General features: G+C 46.0%; 1 protein-coding gene across 1 annotated transcript in view; it reads left to right on the top strand.

The window, feature by feature from the left end:
- The first annotated feature begins 10,826 nt into the window (after positions 1-10,826).
- Positions 10,827-20,046, top strand: part of creb3l1 (cAMP responsive element binding protein 3-like 1) — a 76,550-nt gene continuing 67,330 nt past the window's right edge. The window contains exon 1 of the mRNA XM_079495097.1: positions 10,827-11,407. Within this exon, the coding sequence (XP_079351223.1) occupies positions 11,258-11,407 (150 nt within the window). The 5' untranslated portion in view covers positions 10,827-11,257. The remainder of the gene's footprint in view (positions 11,408-20,046) is intronic.

Below are 20,046 nucleotides of genomic sequence, written 5' to 3'. Positions count from 1 at the left end.
ACAATACAATACACAAAACAAGACAACAAAGGCACACAGTGACCCGTACAACATTTAAATACCACACACCAACATACCTAGTGCAAAAGAGGGGAAGAACATCACCTCCAAACCTTCGACCCCTACCCTGTCTGTCCCACACAAGGAGGAAGTAAGCTTATAGGTTGGCTATTTTCACGGAATCGCCTGTTATGACACCTTGCTGCATTGGATTGCAATAAGAGAAGATGGAATGGAAGCTTCTCCTATTGGACTGAATTGATCCTTATCAGCGTGCATGTCACGTTTGCGAGTGTGTGTGTGTGTGTGTGTGTGTGTGTGTGTGTGTGTGTCATGTGGTGTACACTGTACAGTGCTGTACACCGTGCCCAACCCTGTCCTGTTTGTTCTCACAATAGCTTCTATTATATTCTTTTATCTAGTGTACAGTACAAACCAACCCACTACTTGTCTCTCTCTCTCTCTCTCTCTCTCTCTCTCTCTCTCTCTCTCTCTCTCTCTCTCACTCTCTCTCACTTTCTCATCTTTCTACTTTCTCCCTGTTTCAGTCATTTAACTCCTTCCTCTTCCTTCAAATCTCAGTTTTCTCTCTACACTTCACCCCCTTACCGCTCTGCCTTCCTCCTCTGGAATATCAGTTCTCTCTCTCTCTCTCTCTCTCTCTCTCTCTCTCTCTCTCTCTCTCTCTCTCTCTATACACACACACACACACACACAATGAGGACGAGGAGACTTACCAGAATAGGTGAGTTGTTGCATAATGGCAAAAGAAAGTCATATTATTACTAGAGGCCCATTTTAGAGTCTGAACATGCCAAAGAGAAAAAATCACATTTGTCCTTGATGGAACCGAGTCTCCCGTTTGACTCACAGGAAGGCATTGGCGATAGGAATACTGGGTTGTGTAAAATAGCAGCTTTTTACATTTCAGAATCTGAAATCATTCAGATTCAGTGCTGCCTCACAGCATTACATGACCTCTCTAACCCAGCGCGTTTAAATTTGGGTTCAGGAGTCCTTGAGATGAAGGAGTCCCCGGCAAAATGAGCAGTTTAATGCCACTATTATTTCACTGGCTAGAGCGAGAGAATGTATAAGAATGATTAATTCAGATCTTAGGTTTCACTCCGTCCACTGTTACCTCCCCACTGCGGTATGAACAGTTGTAATATTATTTTCTAAGTCTAATCTGAGAACAACAATCTTCTCTTATGGCACAAAATGGAAACGTACCTCGCTTAAGTCGATTATTTCTTCCCTTCGATAATAACACTTGATATTGCATTTTATATTGTTGTTATATCGTTGATTAGATTAGTCGACTTTGCAACGAGGCATAACTTGCAATCATGGAACGAGCAACACCTGAGCGTGTGGGTAGCGGCACCCAGAAAATAGGCAAAATCCCCCAATATGCTTTTCCATAATTTAACTTTTTTTAAAAACCCCATTCTGGATGGGAACCCCTTTTGGTGTTTTAACTAAGCATTATGTTATACTTTAGCTATTGAAAAATAGCAGATCTACAAGCTCATAGCGTGCCACTCGGTGAGCACATAATATACGATGTGATGTGTTTATCAAAGAGAATACAATTCCATTAGCTAAAGACTAAATGTCAATAAATACAAGTGCACTGTACAAGCCTACAGTACGTTCAGAGAAAATGATATTCATCCCACTAACATGGATAATAGTGAAAAAATAATGGATCCACACCATTATCCCATTTTGGGCGGGAACCCATTTTGTTTCAAGCATTCTGTTGTACTTTAGCTATTGAAAAATAGCAGATCTACAAGCTCATAGCGCGCCACCGAGTGGCACGCTACGAGCTTGTAGGTCTGCTATTATTGAAAAATCGTGAAAATGCGGCACAAATCTTTGAATATATATTCTTTCAGAGCGAACGTTTTTTTTATTTTGACGCCAGGCCTAAATGGGTCATACAACAGTGTTGCACAAACAGTAGCAAAAATCAATCTATAACACGTTTTTGAATTGTGAAAAGTTTTCGACATATACTGTGTGTCTTGTATGTCAGGTTTCCGCCCGACTGCAACGCTACATAAGAAGCTGCCTCCTCATTGGCTATCGTTAGGATGATGCACGTTCTGATTCATGTTCTATTCTGAGATGACACAAAAGACCTTACCGGGGGTTGTGACCTTTAATTACCTAGGCGACCACCGTGATGTCATAACATCCTTTTCTCTCCATTCATCACTGTCATTAATCCCCCCTTCTCTCTCTCTCTCTCTCTCTCTCTCTCTCAATGTGTCTGACTCTGTCAATTTCTCACCATTTCTGTCTGTCTCTGGTGGTGCTAGCCACTCCTATACGCAGCTATGTGTAAAATGGTAAATGGTAAATGGTAAATGGTGCATTTATATAGACGGGAGGAGCCGGGATTCGACACGCCGACCCATGGATCATTGGACGACCTGCTCTACCTCCTGAGCCACAGGTGTCTGTCCGAGCACGGACAGCTGAAACACCTCGCTAATACCACTGAATGGCACGCACGCACGCACGCACGCACGCACGCACGCACGCATGCACACACACACACACACACACACACACACACACAGGCCAGGGAGACGAGTACAGTACAGCACCACTCACTTCAGACTGGTCTGATTTCTTCCTCACAATCTCAAACTCTATAATTATCTCCGTCTCACTTTGTGCTCTCTCTCTCTCTCTCTCTCTCTCTGTATATATGATAGGCCTATACTTCCCTTCATTAAGGGATATGGACTTCAATGTAATATTGTGTTCTTACTCTACACAGGGAACATTAATGTTGAAAACACTAGCTTGAAAACACTGTTGTATTTAACAGCACATAATAACAGTCTCTAGACCAAGACACAGTGATCTAAAGTGGGCCAGTTATTTTGTGCGTTGACTCATTTACAGAGTAAATATGGATTTCACATCAAAAGGGGAATAATGGGTGCGAGAAGGGCTGGTCTGAATTTGATTATGGACTCCATCTTAAACCATTTTTAAACAGACCCAGTAAAAAAGGCTAAAGCTATAAAAGATTATAGCTCATTGTTGTAACACCACCAGTGTGTTCTACAAACACTTTTGTCATCGAGGCTAGCTTTTATTGTGTAACATTTTCATGAACCAGGTTTAGCTCACTAGGTCATTATAGTAAGAAAAAGTTTTAATGAATAAAATGTCATTTTGTCAAATCTGTATGTCAATACAATATAACTATCCAATTGGGGTGGTTGTATTTCATGGTCTCCCTGTTCTTCTACTGAGACATTTAGATTGTGTCAAAGGTCAGGATCTGACACGGATTCTGACCTGATGGTCAAGATTCAATTCATCCCCAGAGAGCAAGCAGGCCGGCTCTATTACAATTGGTACAAATGTCAGCACTTAGTTAAAAACAAGAAATATTACATAGTCATATTTGTCAGGTGAAACAAACGCTGTCTCCGTTGCGCATCTTTCCTGCCCTCCAGTTCCAGCTCATAACATTATCCGCGCTCCGCTGCGGTGTGTGCATATGGGTGTTGGATGAAATCAGCTCAGTGTCATAGCTTAGGAGGCAGGCAATCATGACTAGGTCGCTAGTCGCTACTACGCGATTGGCTGGCGGCGTTACTGGCGGCATTTTAGAGTATGGGTCACTGGGTCAGACTCCCATTGGCTTAGGCGGTGTTTCAGAGTATGGGGTCAGACTCCCATTGGCTTAGGCGGTGTTTCAGAGTATGGGGTCAGACTCACATAGGCTTAGGCAGCATGGGATGGGACTCCCGTTGATGACTATAGCTCACTCCATTGATGAGTAGGTCGCTTACATTTCATGAGCTGTCATTTGTCAGGTTTCACCTGACGGGTGCAGTACTTAGTTTAGACAGTTTTTGGTTTAGACTAGTCATTGGTTAGACCAGTCATTAGTCCTACAACTACAACCTATCTCAAACCCTCACCCTAAACCTAACCTCCCACAGGGCAGCACACCTAAACCTAACCTTAACCCATGTCTAACCAATGACTAGTCTAAACTAAGTATGCACCCCGTGCAGCTTTAAGGCTGTAAAAAGTCTTTAGCTCACTTTTTACCGGTGCGGCAGTGGCTCAGGGGTAGATTGACCGCATGGGCCCAGTTCAAACCCGGGCTCCCCCAGAGTTACTGTCGAAGTGTCCTTGAGCAAGACTCTGAACCCCCTAATTGCAGATTGGTGCCTTGCATGGTGTCCTCCGTGTATGAATGTGTGTGTGTGAATGGGATAATGTAATGCACAATCTCTGTAAAGCGCCTTGGATACCATTTGTCCAGTAATGGGAACAACGCAGTGTGAGCTTCTATACGATGAAGTACAAAACTGACTTGCTTAATAAGTGAACTGCGAGAACAAATATTAACGTTGTTAACACTTTGACTTCTATTCACGAGTTGCTCGAGTTAATTAATTTGTAGAACACTTTCCCTGCGATTCGCGAGTTGCCCGAGTTATGTTATCATTGTTTAATCCACGTTTTTTAAATCAGTTTTAAGTGATACGGGCAATCCACCGGACAGAATGGGATATGAGACCCGTTTTGATGACGTCATCGCAAAAAGGCCCGCCGCTCCGACGTGCAAAGGGTTATGGGAAATGAAGTCCGCATTGTTTACAATGGGAGAGCTGCCTAGCTTGCCCGTCCGGTCTGTTGTTGTGGTCGGCACTTTGGAATATTTTTCAACACTACGACAAGCGAGTACACCGTTTTTAAAGTGGATTTTCATGACGAGCAACTCTGCGATCGGTGCGCTGGCTGTTCAAAGGTAACTTTAAACATATAGGCAGTCTAGCCTGGAAGACGGCCGTAAATTGTATAGGCATTCAAGCTGTTAATATTTCTTCTTTTTTTTTTACTGTACCTGTCAAAACATCTCATGGTCCACTTTTGGATCTCGGGGCAACCGTTGCAGAAACGTGCGGTTGCGGTTGGAATATAACCCATTTTGGGCGGGAACCCCCTTTTGGTGTTTCAAGCATTATGTTATACTTTAGCTATTGAAAAATAGCAGATCTACAAGCTCATAGCGCGCCACCGAGTGGCGCGCTACGAGCTTGTAGGTCTGCTATTTTTGAAAAATTGTGAAAATATTTATTTCAGAATACTGGAGGATTTAGAAGATTTTTTTTAAATTTCGAGGTCAGGCCCTAAATGGGATAATGCTTCTCATATGGGTCTGTCTACATTTGATTCATACGGCTTCTGGCGGCCAAATGTCTGTTGACAGTTCATCAAATCAACACCTCTCTTTCCCTCACGGCGCCTCCTCTTCCTCTTTGCTTCTTCTTCAAGTTCAAACTCCTCCCATCCCCCCCCCCGCACACACACCCCTCTCCGCCTCCTTTTTAACCATCTATTTCCCTCCCCTCCTCATTTTTCACACCCCGGCCTCCAGTCGTAGATATAATTATAGACAGAAAGATGGAAACAGAAGCATCGGCAGAGAGAGAGACGCAGACAGACACAGACGGAGTGACAGACAGACAGACAGACAGACAGACAGACAGACAGACAGACAGACAGACAGACAGACAGACAGACAGACAGACAGACACAGACGGAGTGACAGACACATCACTGACGGAACCATCAACAGACAGACAGGCGGATAGAGACTTGTCTACTGCTGTCGACAGACAGGCAGGCAGGCAGGCAGGCAGGCAGACAGACAGACAGACAGACAGACAGGCAGACAGGCAGACAGACAGACAGACAGACAGACAGACAGACAGGCAGACAGGCAGGCAGGCAGGCAGGCAGGCAGGCAGGCAGGCAGGCAGGCAGGCAGGCAGACAGACAGACAGACAGACAGACAGACAGACAGACAGACAGACAGACAGACAGACAGACAGACAGACAGACAGACAGACAGACAGACCAGAGAGCATTCTTGACAACAAGCATGATGATGGAGGTCTCGTCACTAATGGGACATAATTGATTCCTACAGTACTTAGTAAAAAGGAGGCTCTGCGTGAGACTTGGGTCTGACTTCCACCGTTTACGACCAGACTCCAGATGGGCTCCTTTTACTGACCACTGACCTGTGTGTGTGTGTGTGTGTGTGTGTGTGTGTGTGTGTGTGTGTGTGTGTGTGTGTGTGTGTGTGTGTGTGTGTGTGTGTGTGTGTGTGTGTGTGTGTGTGTGTGTGTGTGTGTGTGTGTGTGTGTGTGTGTGTGTGTGAGTGCGCAAGTGCGTGCGAGCGTGTGCTTTAACAGGCATGCATGTGTGCATGTGTGCACGCACAAACATGCGCAGCCTGTGCGTGCATGTCGGCCACCAGGTGTCCTAGTTGCCATAGCAACCTGCTTTAATGACCACCGGAACGATAGATGCCTGGTAGTAAACACAGACAGACAGACAGACAGACAGACAGACAGACAGACAGACAGACAGACAGACAGACAGACAGACAGACAGACAGACAGACAGACAGACAGACAGACAGACAGAGACACACACAGACACACACACACACACACACAGACAGACAGAGACACACACAGACACACACAGACACAGACACACACAGACACAGACAGACAGACACAGACAGACAGACAGACAGACAGACAGACAGACAGAGACAGACAGAGAGAGAGAGACAGGCAGACAAAAGAAAGTGAGAGGAGAGAGTGAGACAGAAAAGAATCAGTGATTGATGATGGTATATAGAGACTGGTGGTGGGCTGGTGTGCTTGGGGTGGTGGTACATATTGACAGTCACGGACAGACAGTAAGATAGAGTTAAATGGATGACGCACGTTGCCCATAGCCCGTGTTCATAGAATGACTCATCTTTGGCCTCCAGCTGGCTGGTGACAAGAGCCCTTATATGTTTTAATGAGCCCTGCATCCCAGGGCAGGAAATGGGAAAATGTGTTTCTCAACATTTGTCCATTTTGGAGACAATTTGGGGGAACATCTTCTAAGGTGTCAATGTGTGCCAATATAATATTTGAACTCGGGTCATATTCGTATACAGTCATAGCCTGCTAGAGGAAGTACAAATATTCTGACATAGGCCTATGTAACTTGTTTTGTTCCCAATTAGTCTAATTGGGAACAATTAGTCTAATTTGGAAGAAAACAAGTTTATAGGCCTATGTCAAAATATTTGTCTTCCTCTATAATTATTGTCTTCCATTCTTGCAGACCATTGAGCGGTGTGTTATTGAGCGGTGTAGCCGTGCCAATGCGTGCCCCCCCCCCCCCCCGTGACGTCATGTGGCAGCCAAGTCTATGGACTTTTTACAGAACTTCTTATTCCGTATAAACTTTTTAGGCCATGTGGGCCTGAAAAGGGATATATGATGACATTCAATTTCATCATACATCATCATGATTAAGAGGCTTCGCTTACTTCACATGTGGGGAATTTTTTAGTGGCGCTATCCCAAGCCCCCAGTAGTACGGCTATCCAACGTTGAAGATGCCACTACCTACTGGCGAAATGTGGAATTGCAGCCCTTTCATGGAAGTGGACGGACGTTCATGACGTCACGTGCGTAAGCCCTCAAAATTGAGGTCCGGGGCTAGGCTAGGCTAAACTTCCGGGTGCTTCAAAACGCCACTGAGCAACTTCCACTGAAATGAATAGCGGGGGGGGCGGGGCTAACGCTCCAGTTCGGTCTCTATCCTTCTTTATACTCTATGCGCTATCCCCTCCAACGTCTGGCTTTGTGACGTGACATGACGTGGCAGCCAGGTCTAATAGTCTATGGACTTTTTAATGTTTGTATTCTTCATGCCCCCCCACCCCGTGATATTATGTGGCAGCCAAGTCTATGGACTTTGTCCATAGACCCCCCTATTTTCGCTGCATGTGCGACATGCTTCCATGGAAGACACGCTGGATTCTATGGAATCCAAATGATTGAAATCAGTCGTGGCGACTGAGAAATTCTCAGTCAGTCCAGAAGGCATAAAGTCAAAGTTTTTGCCAAAAAATATATGTTAATGATTTTTTGAAGATTTAGACCACTTTCCTGGGGGTCTTTGTGTGTGTAATATGTGGTTTTAGATATTTTAGATTTGAGCAGTGAGCCCAGTGTCTCTGATGTCTTAGGGTGCGTTCGGAAATGCGCACCGGGAGCGCACTCGCCTATTAGTTTGCATTGCACAGTGCGCTCAGTGCGCTATTTCCGAACGCGCCCATGGACAATGGGCTCACTTCCTTCCTGGACTACAATTCCCATAATGCTTTGGTGCACTGCTCCTCCTTGTGGATAGGGGGAGGAAGGAAGTGAGCCCAGTGTCCGTGACATCAGAGACACATGGGCTCACTGCTAAAATCTAAAATATCTAAAACCACATATTACACACATAAATACGCCCAGGAAAGTGTTCTAAATCTTCTAAACGTCATTAACATTGCATTGCAAAAAGGGTGTAGTTTTGTTAGTTTTCCTTTAACTTTATGCATTCTAGACGCACACAGGGGTGAACCTGTGTGGGGGCGACTGTGTGGGGCGACTGTGGCTCAGAAGGTAGAACAGGTTGTCCAATGATCCATGGGTCGGCGGTTCGAATCCCGGCTCCTCCTGTCTATATGTCGAAGTGTCCTTGGGCAAGACACTGAACCCCAAATTGCTCCAGATGTGCTGGTTGGTACCTTGCATGGCTTCCGCCGCAATCGGTGTATGAATGGGTGAATGTAATGCACAATCTATGTAAAGCGCCTTGGATAAAGGCGCTATATAAATGCCATTTACCATTTACCATTTTAACCTGCTCCCAAAGATGATTAACAAGCCAGAAAAGTGATTGTATTCCGGGAAAGACAGCGGCGCTGACAGGTGAGAACCAGGAAATGTCACAGTGTATTCTGTAACCATCCTTCCAAGCTACAGCACCGGTCTGCAGCCCTCGGCGCTTTTATCGGAATCTGCCCAGATTAAATGTCATTGTTACAGCACTCAAACAAACACACACGCACGCACGCACACACACACATGCACAAAGGCACGCACACACACACACAGGTTGTACAGGTTGTACACAAACACATGCTTCATAATATGATACCTGTTATGTGTCACTGAGCCATTATTTGCTGGACTTATCTTTTGTATCCTTGTGTCTCTCCCTGGGCCTGGGAGGGGAAAGTAGGGCACCTTGTTGACACCGTGAGGGGGGGGGGGGGATGGGGGGGGGGAGAGAGAGAGGGAGAGGGAGAGAGAGAGAGAGAGAGAGAGAGAGAGGGGGGGGGGGGGGGGGTAGAGAGAGAGAGAGCGAGAGGGAGAGAGAGAGAGAGAAGGGAGAGAGGGAGAGAGGGAGAGAGAGAGAGAGGGAGGGGGGGGGGTAGAGAGAGAGAGAGAGAGAGGGAGAGAGAGAGAGAGAGAAGAGAGAGAGAGAGGGGAAGAAAGACGAGGGGTAGGAGTTAAAATGTTTGATTTCTACTTTCATATTTTAATTTGCCTTTAATTTGCCTTTTGCAAATACCCTATTGGAATGAATATAAGAATACTACCTTACGTTTTTTTTCCCTCCAATGGAAATATCCTAAAAAAACGGGGTCGTATTATAATCGGGGACTACTAGACTATTTGACATTCAATGTTATTTTTCCACAAATGAGTCTTGAAAGATGCAGGGGGTCGTCTTCTTATAATCAGAGTCGTCTTATATTCGGAACAATGCAGTGATTTGCCTACCTATACAATGCACTATTGTCTTGTGTTACTGTGGGATCTTCCAACATTAGCTTTTTGCACCTGTATGACGAGTAGCCTACAGGCTAAAGTGTCATAAATCCCTCTCGGCTGGAACATTTTCCATTAGGTCTGTTATTCTAGGTTAATTGTTAGAGGTTTACACACCGCCTAAAGGCCTGCACATGTCTTTGTTGAGACCTATAGCTTTACTAAGCATTATATAAGTTTATATAATGTTATAACAAAACACTTACCTCTGGTATTTAACCATCCCCACCCCCAACGCACACACCAACGTGCTCACACTCACTCACGCACGCACGCACACACGTGCGGAAGGTACGTGTAAGTACATTTACTTAAATACAATTTTGAAGTATATGTGCTTCACTTCAAAGTATTTCAAATACATTTCCAATACTTGTACTTCTACCCCACCTACATCTTGGATCCAAATATTTATAGCTACTTTTACTCGACTACATTTATTTGAAAACGTTAGTAACTAGTTACTTTGTGGATTTTGATTATTATTACAAAACATCACTGGACTCTCCAAAATCGTGATCGGCATCGGAACCAAAACTCTGGCGTGGGTCGTGCTCTAGTGTGTACACACACACTCACACTGCCTTTTGTAATTTATTTGGTTTGGAACATGACGTTAAACTCTCTCCTGGCTTAACAATGCTCTACAATAATTGACGAATCGCGACGCATTGTGAGCTTAGTCGATCTTCTATTTTCAAAAGATTTTTATATATTTGAAAACTTGTGAAATGGGACCTTTTGCTTTGGTACAAGTCAAGTACATTTTGATACTAATACTTTTGTATTTTACTCAAATACATTTTGAATTCTGGACTTTTAGCCTATCTTAATTGTAACAGTCGAAAGTAAAAGTATTAATACTGCCAGTATTGATATGATACTGTTTTCTCTTTACTTAAGTAAACAATGTGAGTACTTTTCCCACCATTGCAATGCACTCACACAAGAGTATTTTTTTATTTTTTTTAAAGAGGGTGTGGCGTTATCTTGTGGAGGGGGCGGGGTTTCTCATGAATATTCATGAGCCGGTCCGGCCCCCTCTCGGAGAGAGGGCTCGAGCTGCAGCTGGATGTCAGAGAGTAGATTCTGAAGCAGGCAGAGGGCTCGGTGCCGTCCAACCCAACCAACGACCCGACGGCAAAAGAAAAATAACACAACATAACATTTTAAAACTCCCCATTTACTACGGAACCGAAGCACAAAGCAAAAAACGACGACAACAACAAAACAAAAAAAGAAACTAACCGCCTGTTGAATCCTTGGGTCGCCGATATTTGTTTTTCTCCCCAGATGTCAGTCTCGTTTCATTAATTAACCAACCGAACACCAGCCGTGACAATTCGTGGCTGCATGTAAAAATTCACGCCGAGAAGATTTTGGACCTCCTGCAACGGCGTCTCGACTCGTTCTGACATTATTAAAACCCATAAAAATAGTTTCCACGGAAACTGCTGAGTGTTTCCATAGAGTCTATACGTTAATAGCACGCGCAGGTATAGAAGAAGAAGACATACACAATGATGGAGTCAATCTTGGACAGTCTAAGCGCAGAAAAACTCTTCTCTCCCGGCGGGAGCAGCGGCCACCACCTGTTGGACTCCGGAGGAACCAGCAACCACCTGTTGGACCTGGAAGAACTCAACGACGGAGACTTCCTCAGCAATGTGGTGAGAAGATGATGGAGAAGGAAGAATGAATAATAATATTATATATATATATGTGGGAATTGTTGTTGTTGTTGTTATTTATTGTTATTATGTTACATAATTATGCGAATATGCTCACGTTTGCTCAGCTGATACATGAAACGATACTTTTATTCGTGCCCCGGAGCCGGACCTTATAAGGAGGAGGACGGCTCAGATCCTGATTGATATCCTGTGTGTGTGTGTGTGTGTGTGTGCCCGTATGCATTTAACAAGGTGTGTGTGTGTGTGTGTGTGTGTGTGTGTGTGTGTGTGTGTGTGTGTTCTAGTACTTACATAGATTGTTATACATTTAGTTATACATTTCATTATCACAATAATTATGTAACAGTTATAAAACTCCTATCTGATAGCTTGTGATAACTACATGTACTGTATATGTAATGTATGTATTGTAGTTGTAGGCCTGCAGTAGCCTATGTATGTGTGAGAAGATAGAAAGTGAGGATAGTTTAGAATTGATCACAGCAAACCATGGGCATACATAGATCAGATGTACTGTGTGTGCGTGTGTGCGCGCGTGTGTGCGTGGGTGTGCGCGCGCTCGTGTGTGTGTGTGTGTGTGTGTGTGTGTGTGATGTCTAAAGTTACTGGTTAACTTCACTGCAAGCAAGCACGCACAGCAACCCTCACTTATTCTGTGTGTGTGTGTGTGTGTGTGTGTGTGTGTGTGCGTGCGTGTGCGTGTGCGTGTGTGCACGCGTGTGAACGTGCTTGTGTGTGTGCGCGTGCGTGCGTGTGTGTGTTCCATGCATGTATAGCAGAGCAGGTGTTGCACATCTCACCAGCACACCTGGGTCACTGAGGGGGGGGGGGGTCACATGTCAGTAATATGCATGCTGTGTGTTGGTGATTGAGTGCTCCAGTGAGCAGTGATCTGGATAGCTAGAGTAGTGATTGAGACTTGAGAGACAGAGCGCGACTGGACACGTCTTGTACGGTATACCTCACCTTGTCAAGACATCATTTCACATACACACACGCTGCACGCACACGCACGCATAACATGCACATATCCCCAATCCCTCCTTCAAGCCCACACATTTTGCTCCAAGAAGAACATGGCATAAATATGATCATATCTACTGTAATACCTAAGAGTGACTGTTAAAACATTTGCTAAATGGCCTCTCTTCCAGGATGTATCTTACCTGGAGGGCAAGGGGTGATGATGGCCCAATCATAGTGTGTCAATAGGCTCTGTGCATAGCTGTGTTCTTGCTCGGCAGCATCCACATTAGATTTGACATGATCCGGAAACGCGTAGGCCTACTGTACGGTTAAAAGGTGTTGCTGAGCCCAATCAAAGGAAGCTATACGGGGGGGAAATGAACACGATCAGGAAACGGGTATGAAACCGTTTGGAAACCTCCCAAGAATCAGAATCAGGGACATTTGTGAAAATCGATCTGTCTTCGCTTCTCGTGGTTACAATGAAGCATGTATACGTTTACAGCCACTCGGCAGGTATTCGTTCCTGTCGTCTTGTTGACACCCCGCCTTTTGATTGTTCTCCTTCATGCATGACGATGTGTTACTGTTACCCCCGGTCCCCACAGCGCTGTGCCCTTCAGAGGGTGAGATGAGAGAGACACCCCCCGGCGACGGTGCTAAAGGTCAACACGGAATTGTCACCCCAAGTCGTCGTGTTTACCAAGCAGCTGGATGTATCTGACGAGCTGGGAGGGGACAGTTGATGGCTTGGGGGGTGAGAATGTGACACCTTGGTACCGCTGTAGACTGACTGCACTGCACCGAAACTGGCCATTGATAATATCACCAGAGCTGGTATCAGCCAGGCAGCTGCCTCGACCACAGTATAAGTAATACATCGGTCACATTTTTCTAGCTGAACAAAAACGGAGAGTTCAAAGTAGCCTCGTGTTTCAGCCCCAGGCAGGGCACAGATGCACCGGTGTCACACAGCCGCAGCCGTCCCTTTGCGAAGCCACTGAGTAGATCATTGTGAGTGAGTGGTTGTGTCTATAGCTTGTAATCGCACTCGACATGTTTGTCCTGGCGACGTCTTTGTACTCTTGACAGTGTCATACGGTAATCGATGAACTGAACAGTTCAGGAGACAGGACGTGCGTTCACACGGGCAGATGAAACGGCGCGTTGTGGGTTGATTTGGAGCAGCTACACGCATCATTCCATCTTTGCAGCATCATGTCTCTGGCTTCCATTGACAATGAATGGTAGACTGCATCGTTTAATCTGCAACGTGTGAACGTAACATAATGCTTCGTTCACACGGGCAGATGCAAAGGTACAAAGATGCACAGCATATTTGTCGCTTTGTATCTGTATCTGTCGCTTTGTATCCGAAGTTGAAGCCAGTTCATCTTACTTGTAGCTTTGTATCCTTGTATCTTTTGTAGCAGCTACAAACGTCGGATTTGCTTTGTAGCTTCACATCGTCGCTGGCTTCCATTGAAAAGGAATGGTAGGCTGTATCTTTGTGTCTGCCTGTGTGAACGACGCCACAAACATCCATTCGCACCACAAACTTGCATTCAATTCAATTAAATTCAAAGGGCTTTATTGGCATGAGAAAACATACGTTTACATTGCCAAAGCACAATACAACAATACAGCAATACAATCAAAACAAAAATGATGTACATTTGAAAGTCAGAATCTTCAATAGATCAATTTCTATGTAGCCTACCAAGATCACTGGATGCAGGTATAGTGCAGGAATATACACAATGATTAGTCTTTAGGGTGGTTGTGTTCCATTTGATATCCTTCTCCTATCACAGCAACTCACAAATCTTGCTGCTGTATTTGCAGCACATTGTTGTACTTCGCCCAGCAGATATGGGAGTTATGTGGGAAGTATGTGTCTCACACCAGTGAAGGGGGGGGGGGGGGGGGGGGTATGAAAAGTGACCCTGTTTTTTGCAGTAGAGTCGAGGTCTAGACGGGATGAGACTGTTTTAGCAGTTCGTCCCAGTGGTGTGATATGTGACTCTTGTTGCACGTCGAACCAAGTCAACCCAAGTGATTCAACTGGTTCAATTCAATGGCCCCAAACCATGCATCTACAAGGAGTTTGCATGGCCACCCATTGGTGTGTTTTGGGCTTAAGTAGTGGTAGGTTGTGTTTGTTTGCCATCACACTCTGACACACGGTCTCTGAGTGGAAGGAAAACAGCCATGACGTAGAAGGATACCAGATAAAGGTCACATCTTTTGTTTCAGTGTGAATCTATTTGGGCGTGTGTGTGCGTGCGTGCTGCTGCACCTTCCTTGCCTTGCGAAGCACACTATAGGGCTCACTACGTGAGCCCTATTTCACACTTTGAAGCACGGTGGTGGTGCGCAGCGAATATTGCTGATCTACAAGCTCACAGCGCGCGTCGCATCGCAAAAGCACTGTGAGCAGGTCGGCTATTCTCGCTATTTTTGAGCGATGCCATGGTTCAAAGTGGTCATCAAAGGTCCAGATATGATGCTCTCTCTCTCTCTCTCTCTCTCTCTCTCTCTCTCTCTCTCTCTCTCTCTCTCTCTCTCTGCCTCTTTTTCTCACTGTCTCACCCTCATTCTCTTTTTCAAGCGTTGGAGGTTTCTGGTTTGGCAGCTGCTGAAGGCAGCGAACCAAAAATACTGAAAGACGGATGGACGGACGGACGGACGGACAGACAGGCAGGCAGAAAAAGGAATCACCCAAAAGACAGACAGACAGACAGACAGACAGACAGACAGACAGACAGACAGGATGCAGAGCAGTATAATTTGGGTGTAATTCCAGGTAGCAGTCAGTCGGCAGCACATTGAGAGAGCAGTGATTTTTGTCTGTGGAGGGACGCTGAATGAACTTGAATGAACTAAAGGGAGAGGGAGGCTTGTGCGCGAATGGGATGGAAGCTGCGTGTGTGTGTGTGTGTGTGTGTGTGTGTGTGTGTGTGTGTGCGTGTGTGCGCGTGTGCGTGCATGCGTGCGTGCGGATGTTGGGGTGAGGGGTGGGGTACTAGTCCAAACAACACCTTTTAAGTCTCAAAAGGAGCATAGGTCACACGTGTGTGTGTGTGTGTGTGTGTGTGTGTGTGTGTGTGTGTGTGTGTGTGTGTGTGTGTGTGTGTGTGTGTGTGTGTGTGTGTGTGTGTGTGTGTGTGTGTGTGTGTGTGTGTGTGTGTGTGTGTGTGTGTGTGTGTGTGTGTGTGTGTGAGAGAGACTAGAATGGCTGGGGGAAGGGGGACCACAGACACCACAGTACGTACGTACCCCCTCCTCCAAGCGCACACACACACACACACACACACACACACACACACACACACACACACACACAATATCCAGGTCTCAATTATAGTCAGTGAGTCATTGAACCAGTCAGTGTCTGTCTGTCTGTCTGTCTGTCCGTCTGTCTCCGTTTGGTTAGCTGTGGTTTTTTCCTACCCCTTCACTGTGCTAAATAAAGTCGTCCACTCCGGTGTGATGAGGCCACTGGGCCGGGCCGGGGCCGTACCACTTTGCAGGACGCGGGGGTGGGGGAGCGGCGGTTGGACCGTTTTTAGACCGGGATGCATGGGTGCAATGCATGCGTGGGGGGCGGGGTTGCTCCCGTTGAACTCAAAGAGGCTGCGGTGGGATGGGAGCGCTGCTGACCTTCTGCTGAGGACTTTGTGGCTCGGTGACTGAGAGGGAGGCTCATGTCGTGTGGGTTTAGCCGCCACCAGAGATGTGTCTCTCTCTCTGCCGACCCGTTTTGGACGGTGGCTTTACAAGGGGTTTCACACGGCGGGGAACTGCCTTTGTCACTGCAGCATGAAGTCTATTATTGACCCGTTACACAATCATCACGTTATTACTATTATTATTTGTATCATTTTGTATTATTATTACTAGTCCGGTCCCCGTCGGCCACCGGCCCTACTTAACCCATTTTGACCTGAGATCAGATTCTATAAATGTCTTCCACATCCTGACAGTTTTCTGAAAAAGCTATGTTTCTATGTCAGTGGTTCTTCGATCTTTCAAAAATAGCAGACCTACAAGCTCGTAGCGCGCCATTCGGTGGCGCGCTATGAGCTTGTAGATCTGCTATTTTTCAATAGCCAAAGCATAACATAACAGTGGATGCGGTGGGTGCGCTGACCTTCTGCTGAGGACTTTGTGGCTCGGTGACTGAGAGAGAGAGGCTCATGTCATGTGGGTTTAGCCACCACCAGAGATGTGTCTCTCTCTCTGCCGCTGACCCGTTTTGGGTCCCAACCCAAGACGGTGGTGGCTTTACAAGGGGCTTCACACAGAGGAACTGCCTTTGTCACTGGCAGCATCCATCCATCCATCTTCAAGAGCTTATCCGTAGTCGGGTCGCGGGGGCAACAGCTCCACCAGAGTGCTCCAGACTTCCCTCTCCAGAGCAACATTAGTGACTTCCTCCTGGGGGGATTCCGAGACGTTCCAAGGCCAGTGAGTCGATGTGTTTCCTCCAACTGCGCCTTGGTCTGCCCCGGGGTCTCCTCCCAAGTCTATTATTGACCCGTTACACAGGCACAATCATCACTTTATTACTATTATTACTTCTGTAATAATATCTGTACCGGCCCTACTTAAGAATGATGCAAGTTGGGAATGCAATGCATACCCCACCCCTGCAATACCCGTTATACCTTTGTCAGAGTAACTGTCTGTGTGTGTGTGTGTGTGTGTGTGTGTGTGTGTGTGTGTGTGTGTGTGTGTGTGTGTGTGCCTTTTGTGGCAATCAATTGGAGATCTTATCCCGACTGTCTGTCACTCTGTGTGTCCCTCTTATTCCTATTATATGGAGAATCTGCAAGGCGTGTGCCGAATTCGTCGGATGGCCGGTCGGTCGGTCCAACGTCTCTCGAGATACGTGAATTACAGACGTACTGTACGTACGTACAGTATTGTACGAGCATTTATTGTAAGATGAGAGTAGGGTCGTACGTTCGTGCGTGCGTGCCCTCTACACCTCTACTCCTTGCTGTAAATAATGATCTAAATTTGATTCTACAAGCTCAATGCATCACAAGGAGACCTTCTCTGCTATGAAGTCCAGGTGCTCAGGCGATGGTTTGGCTCCTGTGTGTGTGTGTGTGTGTGTGTGTGTGTGTGTGTGTGTGTGTGTGTGTGTGTGTGTGTGTGTGTGTGTGTGTGTGTGTGTGTGTGTGTGTGTGTGTGTGTGTGTGTGTGTGTGTGTGTGTGTGTGTGTGTGTGTGTGTGTGTGTGTGTGTGTGTGTGTGTGTGTGTGTGTGTGTGTGTGTGTGTGTGTGTGTGTGTGTGTGTGTGTGTGTGTGTGTGTGTGTGTGTGTGCGTGCGTGCGTGCGTGCCTGATTTCCATACTGTTCCCAGTACGGTGACTGTGAATGGTGATGATTTGAGACTTGAGTTTCCTTGGGACACATCTGTTGGCAGATCGTGTAGGAAAGCAGATGGATGGACTGACAAATGCCGTGATTGGTCTATTTAATAATGTGTTTCTGGTTAATGTGATGTGAGCCAGCTCCAATGTCTGGATTGATAAAACAAGACTTGATTAGCAGGACCCCGCGGGCGCTTATGATGTGACACAGGGGTGAAGTTCCCTCCACAGTGCAGAGACTAATAGGGGTTTGGATTCATGTTCAAGATGGGTAGCAAGTTAAAGAGGGCAAGCTCTGTCGCTTGACTCGCTGTATTAGCGACTCCTACAGGTCAGGGCAACTGTTGAGGCATTGAGAAGCGATAGGTTTGGAACATGTAAGAGGGACAAACAGAAAAGAAACGTTTGGCTGGACTGCTCCAGGAGTAGGACGTCAAATCACAAACAATAGATTCATCTAGATGAAGATATATATTTTTATGGGCTCCACAGAACCACGTTTAAAATACAGGTGTAATTTGTCTGGACCGAATCATTACAAATGGAAATATGTTAGCTGACAACATCTGAGCTCACTTAGCAGAGGGACACGCACGCACGCACACAGTCGCACACACACACACACACACACACACACACACACACACACACACACACACACACACACACACACACACACACACACACACACACACACACACACACACAGTCGCACACACACACACGCAGTCGCACACACACGTCACACACACACACACACACACGCAGTCGCACACACACAGTGAGGTCATGCTAGGCCAGTATTAGTACTGTAATGTAATGCTTTGCAGCATTTTGGATCTTGACCCGACTACTAACAGGAATTTCATATTCCGCCTGTATTTGTTTTGCCAAAGGTCTGAGTCTGAACAGAAAAGGAAGAAACTACGACAAAATCAATAGTTAAGTCCTGCTCCACTGAGGCATTAAAGTAAAGAGGTGTTTGGAGTGCACAGAGACGAGGGTCTGCCTTCAGTGAACTTTGCAGCTCCGCCGCGTCGTCGGTGAGCAAGTCGTCAGTGGGGCGATGTCTCGTGTCCACTTCTGTAAAGAGTCTGAGGAGTTTATGTCCAGCGCTGTGGAAATATACAGGAGCAGTAAAACCCTGTTCTTGAAGGAGAACAGAAAAATACTTTTGTTTTTAACCACTATAACCGTCTATATTCTTCGCTGTACGACATGTACAACATGTGAGTTTAGTTTGTAAACAGACAATCCGAAAAGTTGTGGATCATTACGATTTACGAGACTAACACCGCCAACACCATGTTCGCTTCCTCTCTCTCTCCATTCACCGCTGCCTTCAGTCTTTTAGGTTTTTTTATTACGACAGAGGAACACTGTCTTGGAAATACTGGACCAGGTCACCAGACTCAACCACCACCACAGCGTTTGTGACTCCCAAATGGCCTTGGGGTTACTTCACACCCGTCTGTCCAGCAGGTCCCCCCCCCCCCCCCCCCCGGGCTAGTGTAAATGTCCACCACGGTGATTCACAGATTTTCCGTGGATTCAAGTTCTCAGTCGGTCCTTTGGATTCCATAGAAGCCAGCAGCAGTGTCTTCTGTGGAAGCATGCATGGTGCACGAGATTGGCTATTTTTGGCCACTAGCCCGTTTAGGCCTGACGTCGAAATAAAAAAAAAAGTATTCTGAAAGAATATATGTTCAAAGATTTGTGCCGCATTTTCACGATTTTTCAAAAAATAGCAGACCTAAATGGTAAATGGTAAATGGTGCATTTATATAGCGCCTTTATCCAAGGCGCTTTACATAGATTGTGCATTACATTCACCCATTCACACACACATTCATACACCGATTGCGGCGGAAGCCAACCAGCCAGCACATCGGGAGCAATTTGGGGTTCAGTGTCTTGCCCAAGGACACTTCGACATGTAGACAGGAGGAGCCGGGATTCGAACCGCCGACCCATGGATCATTGGACGACCTGCTCTACCTCCTGAGCAGCTCATAGCGCGCCACTCGGTGGCGCGCTATGAGCTTGTAGATCTGCTATTTTTCAATAGCTAAAGTATAACAGTTAAAACACCAAAAGGGGTTCCCGCCCTAAATGGGCTAGTTATTTTAGGATGGAATAACTATTTGAAGTGATCAAACTAACTAAAGCAATAGAACACAAGGTTTAGAAGCATCTTCCAGAAACATGAATGGTCTCAGAAAATCAACCTTAATGCCTCACATCTGTGACTTCTTCAGCTGGTCGG

Source organism: Electrona antarctica, assembly GCF_951216825.1.
Source record: "Electrona antarctica genome assembly, chromosome: 24".
Lineage (NCBI taxonomy): Eukaryota > Metazoa > Chordata > Actinopteri > Myctophiformes > Myctophidae > Electrona > Electrona antarctica.
Note: the sequence above shows the minus strand (reverse complement) of the source record. Positions and strands in the feature narration are given on the sequence as shown.